This window comes from Hemitrygon akajei, chromosome 5, assembly GCF_048418815.1.
Source record: "Hemitrygon akajei chromosome 5, sHemAka1.3, whole genome shotgun sequence".
Taxonomy (NCBI): domain Eukaryota; kingdom Metazoa; phylum Chordata; class Chondrichthyes; order Myliobatiformes; family Dasyatidae; genus Hemitrygon; species Hemitrygon akajei.
Genome location: NC_133128.1, coordinates 117,960,438 through 117,976,704, shown reverse-complemented (window position 1 = coordinate 117,976,704; position 16,267 = coordinate 117,960,438). Strand labels below are relative to the sequence as shown.

General features: G+C 40.7%; 1 protein-coding gene across 1 annotated transcript in view; it reads left to right on the top strand.

Annotated features, from left to right (window-relative positions):
• Positions 1 to 16,267, top strand: part of LOC140728098 (uncharacterized) — a 99,175-nt gene that overhangs the window by 58,012 nt on the left and 24,896 nt on the right. Inside the window, exon 9 of the mRNA XM_073046287.1 lies at positions 2,054 to 3,723. Coding sequence (XP_072902388.1) covers positions 2,054 to 3,723 — 1,670 coding nt within the window. The remainder of the gene's footprint in view (positions 1 to 2,053; positions 3,724 to 16,267) is intronic.

The following is a 16,267-nucleotide window of genomic DNA, read 5'->3' as shown; positions in this document are numbered from 1 at the left end:
GTACCTAGAAAAATATGTTTCAGCAAAAATGATTATTTATCGAGATGGTTCTTAAAAAGAAAAAAACTGTTTAAATTCCATGAAACCAGCAATCAATATATTGCTCCATTCATTACCGGTAATTAAATTCCAAAAGGTTTGATTACCTTCCTATCACAAACAAGAGAAAACCTGCAAATGCTGGCAATCCAAGCAACACACACAAAATGCCGGAGGAACTCAGCAGGTCAGGCAGCTTCTATGGAAAAAAGTACAGTCAACATTTCAGGTCGAGACCCTTCAGTAGGAAGGGTCCTGATGAAGGGTCTCGGCCCGAAACGTCGACTGCATTCTTTTCCATAGATGCTCCCTGGCCTGCTGAGTTGCTCTAGTATTTTGTGTGTGTCACTGTTACCTTCCTATTATGTTTTCTAATTATATGTGACATTTATTCACAATTCATCAACTTCTATCCTTTAACTGTTTTCCTGTAAATTAGCATATTGTCATCCATATTTATTTCTGTTGCAAATTTAGTTTAGAGATGAATTACTGCCCTTTGACACGTCCTATTCTTTACAATGGGGTAATAATAATATTTTCTTCCTATTCTGTCACCTAACCTAAAAATGCCTTAGACATCACTCTCCTGTGTGGCCTTCAATGTACCCTCTAAGGTGTGTACATGTATGCACGCGCACATATTTTACTACCAGCGAATAAGGAAATTTAATCTACTCGCAAAAGGTTATCACCCTCTACCTGATTGGTATGTTAAGTATATTTCATGTTAGAGAGTTGCCGTCTGGCCTCAGCAAGGTAGAAGTCAGTCTGCCAGATGATGACAGCACCCCCTTGTGGAGCTGATGGTGAGGTGAGGATTAATGTAGAGAGAGTGGAGAGCAGCGCGTTCAGAAGGAGTGCGGTTGGAATTGGAGAAAGGAGCGTTAAGATTGAGATTTCTTGAACCTTAACTGCTCATCACCTCCCTCTGGTGCTCCTCCCGTTCTTCCATGATCTTCTACTATCAGATTTCCCCTTCTCCAGCCCTTTATCTCTTTCACCAATCAACTTCCCAGCTCTTTACTTCACCCCCCCATGGTTTCATCTATCACCTACCGCCTTGTACATCTTCCTGCCCTCCTCTCACCTTCTTAGTCTGACTTCTCCCCCCTCCTTTTCAGTTTTAAAGAAGGGTGTCAGCTTGAAACATCAAATGTTTACTCTTTTCCATAGATGCTTCCTAACCTGCTGAGTTTCTCCAGCAATTTGTGCATATTGCTTTGGATTTCCAGCACTGCAGATTTTCTCATGTTTGTCACACTGAGTGTATTGTGTAGTTATTTCTTCTTGCCAAAATACAGTGATTTCTGTAGTTATCATCCAAGGTGAAAGTGTATAATTAGTATTTTCAAAGGTAACACGAGTGAATCTGCAGATGCTGGAAATAAATAAAAAATACAAAATGCTGGCAGAACTCAGCAGGCCAGACAGTATCTATGGGAGGAGGTAGTGACGACGTTTCGGGCCGAAACCCTTCATCAGGAGTGACTCTTCATGATTCCTGATGAAGGGTTTCTGCCCGAAATGTCGTCACAACCTCCTCCCATAGATGCTGTCCGGCATGCTGAGTTCTGCCAGCATTTTATGGTTTTTAATTAGTATTTTCCTTAGTGTTTGGAATAAAGTATGACAAAGTTTGAAAGATAAAGTATGAAATTCACTGAAGGTTTGACATATTAGATATTGAGAAGCTGTTTGCCCTACCAGAAAGTTTAAGAAGTACATTGTGTTGTTTTAGAATAAAGGGACAAACCATTTAAGACTAGAATAAAGAGAAATTAGTTTTTTCAGAGTTCAGGAAATTTAAACAGCACTACTCCAAAAGATTCTGTATACACAGTTGTTGGGAGAATTCACGATCAGTAGATTTTGGGTTGCAAAATAAATCAAAAGATATGTGAAAGGGGGAAATAATTGTAAATAAAGTGAGTACAATGGAGCGATATTTTTAAAATAGAACAGAAAATAATGAGAATTGTTAATTCGGAATTCATTTTTATTTCTATTTCAGATGCAAGTGAAACTATTCTGATGATTAATGGGACTGTGCTAAGATCTCAGATATCCTTAAAGAACCAAGGAATATTGGAATCATTCCTAAATCAAAACACTGATACCAGTGCAAATTTGTCCCATACAAATTCATTCGCAAGATCTTCCAAATTAGGTTTGCTTCATCAAATTGAAGACAGTGAAAAGAACATCTATGTTGGAAATCATTTAGATCCTCATCAGGCTGCTACAATAGCAAAGAGTGTGCCTCATTCAAGTAGAATTAGACAAAGACCGTCCTTTGAAAGCGATGTAAGATTTATTCCAAAATATGGCAGAGCAGACAATCTTCAATTGAACATTGGTGGAAGAATACGTAGAAGTCATATTCCTCTGGGTAATATTGTTTCTGGAAAAAAGCCATTGCATCACTTATACTTTGCTCCAAGTGATTCTTATAACCATGCTCTTCCTGTGGAAGCAAGTTCTAAATTTAATACCCAGGATAAAGATTTTAATTTAAAAGAAAACAAAGTGATAAAAAGAGTTAAAAAGGAACTTGCATCCGAACAGCAAGCAAATAACAGAAAGGAAGTGAAATTAAGTACAGTTGAAATCCCAGAAACAGCTACAGAACAACCCGAAATCATATATGAATTTGAATCAGTTTACCCAGCGGTTGTGGAACTTGTTATTTCAACCCCTGCAGAGCCAGAAACAAAAGATACGGTGAATGTTTCACAAGAGAATATTATTGTATATGAATTAACCAATTCTCCTAAAGTAATAAAATTACGGCCTGAAGAAATCTTTGAAGTGCAAAGTAATGTTTCCAAAAGCTCTGGAAAAGCTGAACAAAAATCTCTTCTAAGGCAAGCACCCAATCTGGAACATTTTAGTAGAACTCTTCAACAGATTGAGCTAGTTCATCCTGGTGACAATGAAATTGTAAATAGTTCAAGTGAATCTTGGCACAAGCCTCTAGGTGAGTTCCTGGATAATGCTGTGCAGAAAAATGTTGATATAAGTTTCAGTCCAACTCCTTTAACAGAGACCACCAAAAAACGTTCTCAAGTTGAACTTCTCAAACTATTCGAAGAAGCATATAGGAAATACAAAGAGGGTAATTACCCCCAACAGCAAAATGAAGACACCAGGTCTGAACAACAGACAACTACCTACCCATACATAGACATACATGAAAGTAATAAAGATTTATTTCCCCCAGTGCACTCCAAGAAAACAGTCAAAGAATCAGTTAAGACTTCTTCATCAAATAATTCTAAAATCAAAGCAGTTGTTGATGATATGTTTGAGACTAAATTTAACGAAGCAGTACAAGCTGTAGAACCCAACAAGGATATACAAAGTTTTTTTGCTCATCTGATAAGAATAATTAATATAGATTGTCTGAAACCTGAATTAGAAGCTGCTTGTACAAACCTTCTTATCAAAATAGGAAACCTAATGAAGGAGTATGAAGGAAGAAAGTATTTATCTGAACAAGGGAATTGGAATCTTACACTTTTGCCTCCAGATGAAAACAGAGAAGGAGATGGCAAAAAACCAGAGATATTCCCTCCACCTATAACACGACCAGAACAAAAGAAGAAAGAGCACAAAGGACGCGATGGAGCAAAAATAACCTATGTACCAAACTATTCTGAAGTACATACAGAACAACCAAAGGTAATTTTATATTCTTTCAAAATTTTCTATTATCAGTGAGCATTTATATACTTTATACTTTAATCTGATCTCTGTTTTCTGCTATGCAGTTGTAACTTTAATGTTTAATTCAAATTTCATTTCTTTTTGCTGTTTCCTTTGAAATTATTATTTTTATGTAAGATTTTACCTCCATTTCAAGTAACTACTGTATTTTACTTAACTTCAGTAACCTTTATAAGCAAATCCCATATTCCTGTGAACATATAAGAAATAGATGTTTTACTACCCAACTATTATTAGCCAAATTTTTGAATATGCTGCATACTGTACTTCTTGACCACTAATTTCATTACCTGTTGTCATTGGTTTTGATTATGTTATGTAAACATTTCTACCAGAAACTAACTATATCAGTATTTTGTAATGGAACTTTTACTGTTGGTTCTTAACGGTCATCGTGTTGCTCGAGCAGGGGTTCTCAACCTTTTTTATGCCATGGACCAGTACCATTATGCAAAGGGTAATACAGTCATAGAGAAGTGCAGTACAGAAACAGGCCCTTTGCCCCATCTAGTCAGTGCTGAGCCATTTAAACTGCCTATTCCCATTGACCTGCACTGGGATCATAGCCCTCCATACCCCTACCGTCGATGTACCTATTCAAACTTCTCTTAAACATTGAAATCGAGCTTGCATTGCCCACTTGTGCTGGCAGCTCATTCCACATATTACGGCCCTTTTAGACAAGAACTTTCCCCTCATGTTCTCCTTCAAATTTTCACCTTTCACCCTTAACCCATGACTTCTGGTTGTAGTCCCACCCAATCTTGGTGGAAAAAGCCTGCTTGCTTTTACCCTATCTATACCCCTCATAATTTTATACCCTTCTATCAAATCTCCTCTCAATCTTCTATGTTGCAAGGAATGTAGTCCTAGCCTATTAAAATCTTTCCTTGTAACTCAGGTCCTCCAGACCTGGCAACATCCTTGTAAATTTTCTCCGCACTCTTTCAACCTTGCTTACATCTATGCTGTAGGTATATGACCAAAACTCCAAGTTAGGCCTCACCAACATCTCATATAATTTCAACATAACATCACATATCCTGTACTCAGTACTTTGATTTATGAAGACCAATGTGCTAAAAGCTTTCTTTACAACCCTATCTACATGTGATGCCATCTTCAATGAACTATGGAACTGTATTCCTAGATCCCTTTGTTCTACCACACTCTTCAGTGTCCCAGCATTCATTGTGTAAAACCTACCCTGGTTGGTCCTACCAAAGGTCAAAACCTCCCACTTGTCTGCATTAAATTCCATCTGCCATTTTCAGCCCATTTTTTCAGCTGATGCAGAACCTTTTGCAAGCCATAATAGTCTTCCTCACTGTCCACTATACCACCAATCTTGGTGTCATCTGCAAATTGGCTGATCCAGTTAACCACATTATCATCTAGATCAGTGATATAGATGACAAACAACAAAGGGCCCAGCACCAATCCCTGCGACACCCCACTAGTCACCGGCCTCCAGACAGAGAGGCAACTATCTACAACACTCTCTGGCTTCTCCCACAAAGCCAATGTCTAATCCAATTTACTACCTCATCTTGAATCCCGAGCCACTGAACCTTCTTGACCAAGCTGTATTTTGGGAACTGCAAGCTGGATTTAAAGAAGGAGCTAGTAATCCTTGGTGATAATATTGAAAGCAAGTTGGTGTAGGATAAACATCTTTCCACTATTTCAAACAAGGCTGGACAAAGGCTTGGAGCTCTGCGGAAAGTAGCATCCAAACTAGACAAAGAGGGCAGAGCTACAGTTTACAAAGCCTAGGTACGAAGTATTATGGAGTATGCCTGCTTATCACGGATGAATGCCTCATAGAGTGTCCTCAGCCAGCTTGATTCCATTCAAAGAAAAGCTCTCAAGATTATAGGTGTAGATGAAGCCACAGCTCGTGAGAAGCTAGCTATCAGTAGCTTACACCACAGACGACAGGTTGCTGCAGCTACTGTGCTATACAAAATGCACACCAGCCACAGCCCTGCAGACCTTAGTGCCATGCTGCCTTCATCCTATGAGAGACGGCGCACCACACAATCAAGTTTTTCTAGGCCTGCTCATGCTGTTTCTATGCCTGATGCGAGAACCTACACACTGGATAGAAGCTTCCTTCACTGTGCTATCAGAATTTGAATCAGCCTTCCAGATGCAGTGATTGGAAACATCTGCAACAATGGGGGTCCAAGCCTTCAAGAGTCCAGTGCACAAACACCTATCATCTCTGGGAGGGAGGTCATGTGCTTCTTCATAAGCTATCATGAAGGGGACCAGGGTGGTAATGCTTGATTGTTGGTAGGTAGGATTAATACCTGACTTTCAAGAGCATTTGTGTGTTATGTTCCGGCTGGACTTAGTCCTTAAACTGCTGGGAGCAGTGCGGAAAGAACAGGTGCTGTTTTCTCCTGGTAGAGATTAGTTTTTAGTTCCATGTGCTCTTGCCACGTTTTGTCACCCTGCACCTTATCCTTCAATCTCTTTGAATTATGGAGGACATCATGTGTATAAATGTCTCTCTCCAGCAGGCTTCATCATGATCATCATGACTCCAGTATTTCTACTATTTTTTTAATGTTTCTTAATTGTATATATGATTTTTTTGTGTTCTATCACTGAGCAGCAGTGAACCATCTGACTGGTCTATCAGAGTTCTCTTTGGGAACTAGTTGACTTGATCAGCATTTCTGATCTGGCTGTTATTCACGATTGCACTTAATAAATAAAAAAGTTAAAAGCTCCCATATGGAACCTTCTCAAAAGCCTTTCTAAAGTCCATGTAAGCAACATCCATTGCCTTGCCTTCATCCTTCTCAAAAAACTATACATGGTTGGTTAGACATGTTCTACCACACACAAAGCCATGCTGACTATCCCTAATCAGTCCATGTCTATCCAAATAGTTGTATATCTAGTCCCTTGAATACCTTCCAATAACTTTCCCACTAGTAATATCAAACTCACCGGCCTATAATTTCCTGGCTTATGTTTAGTGCTTTTCTTAAGCAGCAGAGCAACATTCGCTATCCTCCAATCTTCTGATACCTCTCCTGTTGCTAAGGATGATTTAAATATCTCTGCTAGGGCCCCAGCAATTTCTGCACTTGCCTCCCACAGGGTCGGAGGAAACACCTTGAAAGGCCCTGGAGATATATCCACCCTGATTTACCTCAGGACAACAAACACCTCCTCCTCTGTAATCTGCACACAGTCCAAGAAGTTGATGCCACTTTGCCTCACTTCTATAGACTCTGTGTCTGTCTCCTGAGTAAATACAGATGCAATAAATTCATTTAAGATCTCTCCCATCTATTTTGGCTCCACACATGAATTACCATTCTGGTATTTTAGAGGATGAATTTTGTCCCTTGAAATTCTTTTGCTCTTAACATATCTGTAGAATCCCTCTGGATTCTCCTTCACCTTGTCCGCTAGAACAACCTCATGCCTTCTTTTAGCCCTCTGATTTATTTCTTGAGTGTTCTCTTGCGTTTCTTGTGCTCCATAAGCATCTCATAAGCACCTCATTTGTTCCGACTTGCCTATACCTGTAATGCACCTACTTTTTTCTCTTAACCAGGGCCTCAATATCTCTTGAAAACCAAGGTTTCCTACACCTGTTAACTTCACCTTTTATTCTGACAGGCATATACAAGCTTCATACTCTCAAAATTTTGCTTTCGAAGGCCTCCCACTTACCAAGTACACATTTGCTGGAAAACAGCAAGTCCTAATCCACACTTGCCAGATCATAGAAACATAGAAAACCTACAGAACAACACAGGCTCTTCAGCCCACAAAGCTGTACCAGACATGTCCCTACCTTAGAACTACCTAGGCTTTAACCATAGCCCTATATTTTTCTAAGCTCCATGTAGCCATCCAGGAGTCTCTCAATAGACCGTATCACTTCCGCCGCCACCGGCAGCCCATTCCGCGCGCTCACCATTCTCTACGTAAAAAAACTTTCCCCTGACATCGCCTCTGTACCTACTTCCAAGCACCTTAAAACTATGCCCTCTTGTGCTAGCCATTGCAGCCATGGGGAAAATCCCCTGACTATCCACATGATCAATGCCTCTCATCATCTTATACACGTCTATCAGGTCACCTCTCATCCTCAGTCGCTCCAAGGAGAAAGGGCCGAGTTCACTCAACCTATTCTCATAAGGCATGCTCCCCAATCTAGGCAACATCCTTGTACATAAGAACATATGAAATAGGAGCAGGAATAGGCCATCTGACCCATCGAGCCTGCCCTGCCATTCAATAAGATTATGGCTGATCTGTCCGTAAACTCAGCTCCATCTACCTGCCTTTTCTCCATAACCCTTAATTCCCTTACTATGTAAAAAACTATCTAACTGTTTCTTAAATATATTTAGTGAAAAAACCTCAACTGCTTCCCTGGGCAGAGAATTCCACAGATTCACCACTCTCTGGGAAAAACAGTTTCACCTCATCTCTGTTCTAAATCTTCTCCCCTGAATCTTGAGGCAATGTCCTCTAGTTCTAGGCTCACCTACCAATGGAAACAACTTTCCTACTTCTATCTTATCTATCCCTTTCAAAATTTTGTATGTTTCTATAAGATACCCTCTCATTCTTCTGAACTCCAGAGAGTATAGTCCCAGGTGACTCAAACTCTCCTGATAGGTTAACGCCTTCATCCCTGGAATCAACCTAGTGAACCTGCACTTCCTGTAAAGCCAGTATGTCCTTCCTCAAGTATGGAGACTAGAACTGCACTCAGTACTGCAGGTGCAGCTTCACCAGTACCCTGTATAGTTGAAGCATGATCTCCCTGCTTTTGAATTCAATCCCTCTAGCCATGAAGGCCAACATTCCATTTGCCTTCTTAATAACCTGTTGTACCTGCAAGCCAACTTTTTTGTGATTCATGCACAAGCACTCCCAAGCCCCTCTGCACAACAGGATGCTGCAATCTTTCACCATTTAATTAATAATCTTCTCTTTTATTATTCCTTCCAAAGTGCATGATCTTGCATTTAGCAATGTTGTATTCCATCTGCCAGACTTTGTCCCACTCACTTAACCTATCTATATCCCTCTGCAGTCTCTCCACATCCTCTGTACAGTTTGCTTTTCCGCTCAGTTTAGTGTCATTAGCAAATTTTGCTATGCTACACTCAGTCCCCTCTCCCAAATCATCAATGTAAATGGCAAACAGCTGCGGGCCCAGCACCGACCCCAGCGGCACCCCACTCACCACTGACTGCCAAACGGAGAAACACCCATTTATACCAACTCTCTGCCTTCTATTGGTTAACCAATCCACTATCCATGCCAATGCACTTCCTCCGACTTGATGCATCTGTATCTTATTTATAAGTCTCTTGTGCAGCACCTTATCGGACGCCTTCTGGAAATCCAAATATACGACATCCACCTGTTCCCCTCTATCCACTGCACTCATTATGTCCTCAAAGATCTCCAGTAAGTTTATCAAACAGGACCTGCCCTTTCTGAATCCATGCTGCGTCTGTCTAATAGAACCACTCCTTTCTAAATGTTTTGCTATTTCTTCCTTAATGACAGCTTCAAGCATTTTCCTGACTACAAATGTTAAGCTAACTGGCCTATAGCTACCCATCTTTTGCCTACATCCTTTTTTAAAAAGTGGCGTGACATTTGCTGTCTTCCAATCTGCTGGGACATGCTCAGAACCTAGAGAGTTTTGATAAATGATTACCAATGGATCTACCCTGGGATGCATCGCATCAGGACCAGGGGAGACTATCTACCTTCAGGCCCTCAAGTTTGCTCATCACTATCTCTTTAGTGACAGTGATTTTATCGAGGTCCTCACCTCCCATTTCATCCATAACATCCTTCTTTGGCATATTAGACGTGTCCTCCACTGTGAATACCGACACAAAATCGTCGTTCAGTGCCTCAGCCATTTCCTTATCACCCAATATCAATTTCCCCTTCTCGTGTTCCAAGGGACCTATGTTGACTTTAGCTGCCCTCTTCTGCTTTATATATTTACAAAAACTTCTATCTGTTTTTATATTTTGTGCTAATTTACTTTCATACTCTATCTTCCCTTTCCTTATTTCTTGTTTACTTGTTCTCTGTTGCTTTTTAAAGTTTTCCCAATCCTCCAGTCTCCCATTACTCTTTGCACCTGTGTACACATGAGCTTTTAATTTGATACTATCTTTTATTTCCTTAGATATCGAAGGCTGGCTCTCCCCATACTTACTGTCCTTACTTTTGACTGGAATATGCTTTTGTTGAGCACTGTGAAAAATCTCTCTGAAAGTATTCCGCTGTTCCTCAACTGTCCTACCAGATAGCCTGAAAATCTCCTCTGCAGCCTTTCTATGGTTTCCACGTCCTTCCTGTAGTGAGGCAACCGGAACTGAGCACAGTACTCCAAGTGGGGTCTGACCAGGGTCCTATATAGCTGCAACATTACCTCTTGACTCCTAAATTCAATTCCACAATTGATGAAGGCCAATGCACCGTATGCGTTCTTAACCACAGAGTCAACCTGCGCAGCAGCTTTGAGTGTCCTATGGACTCAGACCCCAAGATCCTTCTGATCCTCTACACTGCTAAGAGTTTTACCATTTAATACTATATTCTGCCATCATATTTGAACTACCAAAATGAACCACCTCACACTTATCTGGGTTGAACTCCATCTGCCACTTCTCAACCCAGTTTTCCATCCTATCAATGTCCCATTGTAACCTCTGACAGCCCTCCACACTATCCACAACACCTCCAACCTTTGTGTCATCAGCAAATTTATGAACCCATCCCTCCACTTCCTCATCCAAGTCATTTATAAAAATCACAGAGAAGGGGTCCCAGAACAGATCCCTGAGGCACACCACTGGTCACCGACCTCCATGCAGAATATAACCCGTCTACAACCACTCTTTGCCTTCTATGGGCAAGCGAGTTCTGGATCCATAAAGCAATGTCCCCTTAGATCCCATGCCTCCTTACTTTCTCAATAAGCCTTGCATGGGGTACCTTATCAAATGCCTTGTTAAAATCCATATACACTATATCTACAGCTTACCTTGATCAATGTGTTTAGTCACATCCTCAAAAAATTTAATCAGGGTCATAAGGCACTACCTGCCTTTCACAAAGGCATGCTGACTATTCCTAATCATATTATGCCTCTCCAAATGTTCATAAATCCTGCCTGTCTGGATCTTCTCCTTCAACTTACCAACCACTGAACTAAGACTCACTGGCCTATAATTCCCTGGGCTATCCCTACTCACTTTCTTGAGTAAGAGAAAAACATCTGCAACCCTCCAATCCTCTGGAACCTCTCCCATCCTCATTGATGATGCAAAGATCATTGCCAGAAGCTCAGCAATCTCCTCCCTTGTTTCCATAGTAGCCTGGGGTATATCCCGTCCGGTCCTGGTGACTTATCTAACTTGATGCTTTCCGAAAGTTCCAGCACATCCTCTTCCTTAATACCTACATTCTTAAGCTTTTCAGTCCACTGCAAGTCATCCCTACAACCACCAAGATCCTTTTCCGTAGTAAATACTGAAGCAAAGCATTCATTAAGTACCTCCGCTATTTCCTCCGGTTCCATTTCTCATACCAACAAGATTGGCCAACAAGATTTAGAATCTCAACCCGCTGACCAGACCTATGTTTTTGCATATTTCCTTTGAAACTAATGGCATTGTGGTCACTAGATGCGAAGTGTTCTCCTACACAAACTTCTGTCACCTGCCCTTTCTCATTCCCTAATAGCAGATCTAGTATCATACACTCTCTCATTGGGACTTCTACGTACTGATGAAGGAAACTTTCCTGAACACATTTGACAAACACTATCCCATTTAGTCCTTTTACAATATAGGATTCCCAGTCAATATGTGCAAAGTTAGTACCTTTCTTCTTTCTCAGTTCTGCCCATGATGCCTCACTAGATAAGTTCTCCAATCTGTTCTGATGGAGCAGTGCTGTGACATTTTCTCTGACTAGTAACACCATCCCTCCTCCTTTAATCCCTCCCGTTCTGTCACATCTAAAACAATGAAACTCTGCAACATTGAGCTGCCAGTCTTGCCCCTCCTGCAACCAAGTCTCACAAATGGCTACAATGTCATAATTCTATGTGTTGATCCATGCCCTGAGCTCAACCACCTATCCTATGATAGTACTTGCATTGAAATAGAGAATTAGAAGCGTGGTTTTTGATTCTTCAGTTAAATTTGAGGAAACTTGGAGACCATTTATTCAACATTTTCATATGAGTTTCTTCACTACATTATCAGGTATTCTGAATCAGCACCTAGAACTTAACCCCTTAATTGCTCTGTTCGGTTTTTGGGGCGAGACAGATTTATGTCTGGGTCCAACCAAATGCCGAATACTATCCTTTGCCTCTCTCCTGGCGAGTCGCTTGATCCTCCTTAGATGGAGAGATGTTGCCCCACCCACTCATGCGCAATGGCTTAACGACATTATGGCCTGCTTGGACCTCGAAAAAATTCATTATTCAGTTCTTAATTCGGATCTAAAGTTCCATAAGGTCTGGGGACCTTTTATCGAGTACTTTCATAACCTTCCTCTTGACTAGGGTTTTTTTTCTTTTTTTTTCTTTTTTTTTCTCTTCTTTTTGGTTCCTTGCTTTCAGCTCCCTTTTTTTTCTGGTAGTAGGCATTATTATCCGCTGTTGCTAAGTGTATTCACAGTCTGGGAGTTTGACTGTCCGGACTTATACTCTTTATACTGTGTGGTGGTTGGTCTGGAGTTGTTGTTGTTTTTTTCTTGTGTTTTGGGGCTTGGGGAGGACATTAAGCTCACTTGTCTTTAATTTAGGTGCTTTTTTGTTAAATTCTCTTCCTTTGTAGCATATTGTTATTGTATGCTTAATCTTGCACTGTATTAATACTCCTCATTGGGATTTGGGGTTTTTAATTTTGTAAAATGTTTTGAAAAACTAATTAAAAATTTTTTTTTAAAAAAACATTTTCATATGAGTTAAATGGTCTGATCCTAAACCTTACTTTTATTATCCTTAATTATTTGGATGGAGGTTCGGAGTTATCGGCACTGCTGTATGTATTTAACATTATGCAATGGCCCATGTTGGTTAATTTTTTTTTTAGTTTTTTTTTAGCTTTTTTTTCCTTTTTTGGGGTTTTTTTTCCTCTTTTTCGATTCTTTTACATAAATACTATGAGTTTGGGAGGCCTTATATATTGATTATTATATATCTGATTGTCGATTTAAACTATTAATTATGTACTCTCAAATGTTTTGTATTCATATTTCACTTATGTTTTTCTTAAAATTAATAAAAAGATTTAAAAAGAAAAAGAAATAGAGAATTGAAATTGAAATGGAAAAAGTGAGCTATTTCAAGTTCCCAGGTGTCAAGATAACTAAGGATCGAACCTGGTCACAACATATCGATGCAGCTACAAAGATGGCAAGATATCAGCTATATTTTATTAGAAATTTGAAGAGATTTGGTATGTCACCTAAAACACTCAAAAGCTTCTCTGGATGTACCATGCACTCTGCAGGCTGCATCATTGTCTGCTGTGGGAGTGGGGGCACTACTGCACAGGACCAAAAGAAGCTAGAGAAACTTGAAAATTAGTCAGCTCCATCTTGAGTACTAGCCTCCTTAGTACCCAAGACCTCTTCAAGTATTAGTGCCTCAGAAAGGCAACATCCATTATTAAGAACCCCCATCACCCAAGGCATGCCCTCTTCTCATGTTACCGTCAGAAAGGAGGTTCAGAAGCCTGAAGGCATGCACTCAGCGATTCAGGAACAGCTTCTTCCCCTTTGCCATATGATTCCTAAATGATCACTGAACTCAGAACGTTACCTCACTTTTTTATATGCATTGTTTCTGTTTTTGCACTAGTTTTAATCTATTTAATATACATATGAATATACTTGTTGTAATTGACTTATCTTTTTTCTATATTATCATGTATTACAATGAACTGCTGCTGCTAAGTTAACAAATTTCATAGCACATACTAATGATAATAAATCTGATTCTGAAATATATGCAGCTCAGGATGCCAGTCGCACCATGCTGAACCTTTTGATTCCTGATTTTTGTCTCAGGTCTTACCAACATCTGCCACCACAACTTCTCCACTAACTGTTTTGGCATTCTGATTCTCATTGCCCTGCAACTCTAGTTTGCTATGATATTAGTCACCCTCTGGTTCAGATGCAAACCATCCCTTCTGTACAGGTTCCACCTTCCCTGGAAGAGAGCCCAATAGTCCAAAAATCTTATGCCCTCCCTCCTGCACTAACTCCTTAGCCATGCATTGAACTACAGTATATTAATTTCCTGGTTCTGGCCTCAGTAGCACATGGTACATGTAGTAATCCTGAGATCACAACCTGGAGGTCCTGTCTTAGCAACTTAGCACCTAACTCCCTGAACTCCCTGTGCAGAACCTTGTCACTCATCCTATCCATGTCATCATTACCTACATGGGCCACGACCTCTGGCTGTTCGCCCTCCAACATAAGAATGCTGAGGACTCAATCCGAGATGGCCTGGACCCCGGCACCTAGGAGACAACATATCATCTGGGAATATTGTTCTTGCCCACAGAAGCTCCTGTCCGATCCCCTAACTAACGAATCCCCTGTCACCACAGTGTGCCTCTTCTTTCCCCACCCCCTTCCCTTCTGAGTTACAGAGCCAGATAGTGCCAGGCACCCAACCACTGTGACTCTCCTCTGCTAGGTCACCCCCCCCCCCCCCACACCCGAACAGTATCCAAAGTGATACATACACCTGTTGTTGAGAGGGAATATCCACAGGGATCTGTGCACTGGATCCTTAACCCCTTTCCTCTTACTGCCTGTCACCCAGTTCCCTGTGTCCTGCGCCTTGAGTGTAACTACCTCTCTATATGTCCTATCTATCACCCCCTCAGCTTCCCGAATGATCCGGAGTTCATCCAGTTCCAGCTCCAACTCCTGAATGTGGATTGTTCAAAGTTATAGCTTGATGCACTTCTCGTAGTTGTAGTCATCAGGGACACTGGAGGTCTCCCTGTCCTCCCACATCCCAAAGAGTATCATTCAACTCTCCTGCCTGGCATCTCTCCTGTCCTAACTGATGGAAAGAAGGGAGGGGAAAAAACTCTACCTAGAGCTTTTCTTTTTTGCCTTCTCAGACTGAGGCTTCTCTTTGCTTCAAAATCACGACTGTAATAACTCTGTCCGTTCCTATTATAGCTGCTGCACTTGCCCCTGCCCTTACTTTAATTTGTTCTTTCTAATCAGTCCCAAATGCCGCTTCGTCGCTGGTCAGAGCTCCAACAAAATGCTGCGAGTTGCTTCCTTTTATACTCTGTCAGTGGACCTGAGTGAAATTCCCTCTCTCAAATTTCTGACCTCCTGATTGTTTGCTGGTCTGAGCTACTTGGACCCCAGGTTGGGAACCCTTGAGCGAGAGGCTTTTCAGCACGGAAGCATTGTCACAGCTTAGAATCAGGCTTATTATCACTAACATATGTTGTGAAGCTTTCCGTTCTGTGGTACCAGTACAGTACAGCACATAAAATATTACAATAAGTTAAAAACAAATTTTTACGAAAATGTTAAATAAATAAATAATGTGAAAGGCTGGGTAGTGTTCATGGACTGTTCAGAAATCTGATAGCAGGAGGGAAGAAGCTGTTCCTAAAATTTTGAGTTGGTAGTACTGAGAAGATCCCCAATCTTCTCATGTATTCTTTAGCTTCCAGCAAAAATCTTTAGTTATCCACCAAAAATGTAATTTAAACCTGATTCTTCCCATTTTATTTGGCTGCTTCTACCACCTTGCCATGACCATCTCACATCCAATTTAACCCCCACATTTTTGCAAGGCTGCACGTGCTTGTTGCTCAGTCCCACTCTTCTTGGCTTTAATTCAGCTTTTATTAACGAGCTACTCTGTAGATATGGCTACAAGTCCAACTTCTCAAGCTGAAGACTAGTTCAGCTGAATTTTCTACCTTAGTTTCATTTCACCTTTCCTGAAGCTCACTTCCTTGTTGCTTTTAACTTGCTCCATCTCTTCCCATATTTCTTCACGTTACTAAAACTATTTGTCAGTCAATTAACAGACCAAGCAATGAAGAATATAAACTAACAGTTACAATGTCGACACCACAATCCACTGTTATTCTTTTGGTGCCACAGTAGCATAGTGGTTAGCATGATGCTATTACAGCTTGGTGCATTGGAGTTCAATTCCAACGTCTTCTGTAAGTACGTCGTCCCGGTGGAACGTGCATGTTTTCTCCAGGTGCTCCGGTTTCCTCCTACAGTCCAAAGATGTAGTGGGTAGGTTAATTGGTCATTGTAAGTTGTCCCGTGATTAGGCTACTGTTAAATTGGTGTTGTCATAGGTTGCTGGGCTGCGGGGCTCAAAAGGCCAGGAGGACGTAATTGGCAGTGAAAAATAAATAATAAAACAATTAAACATGTCATTGAGGAGATAAAAAGT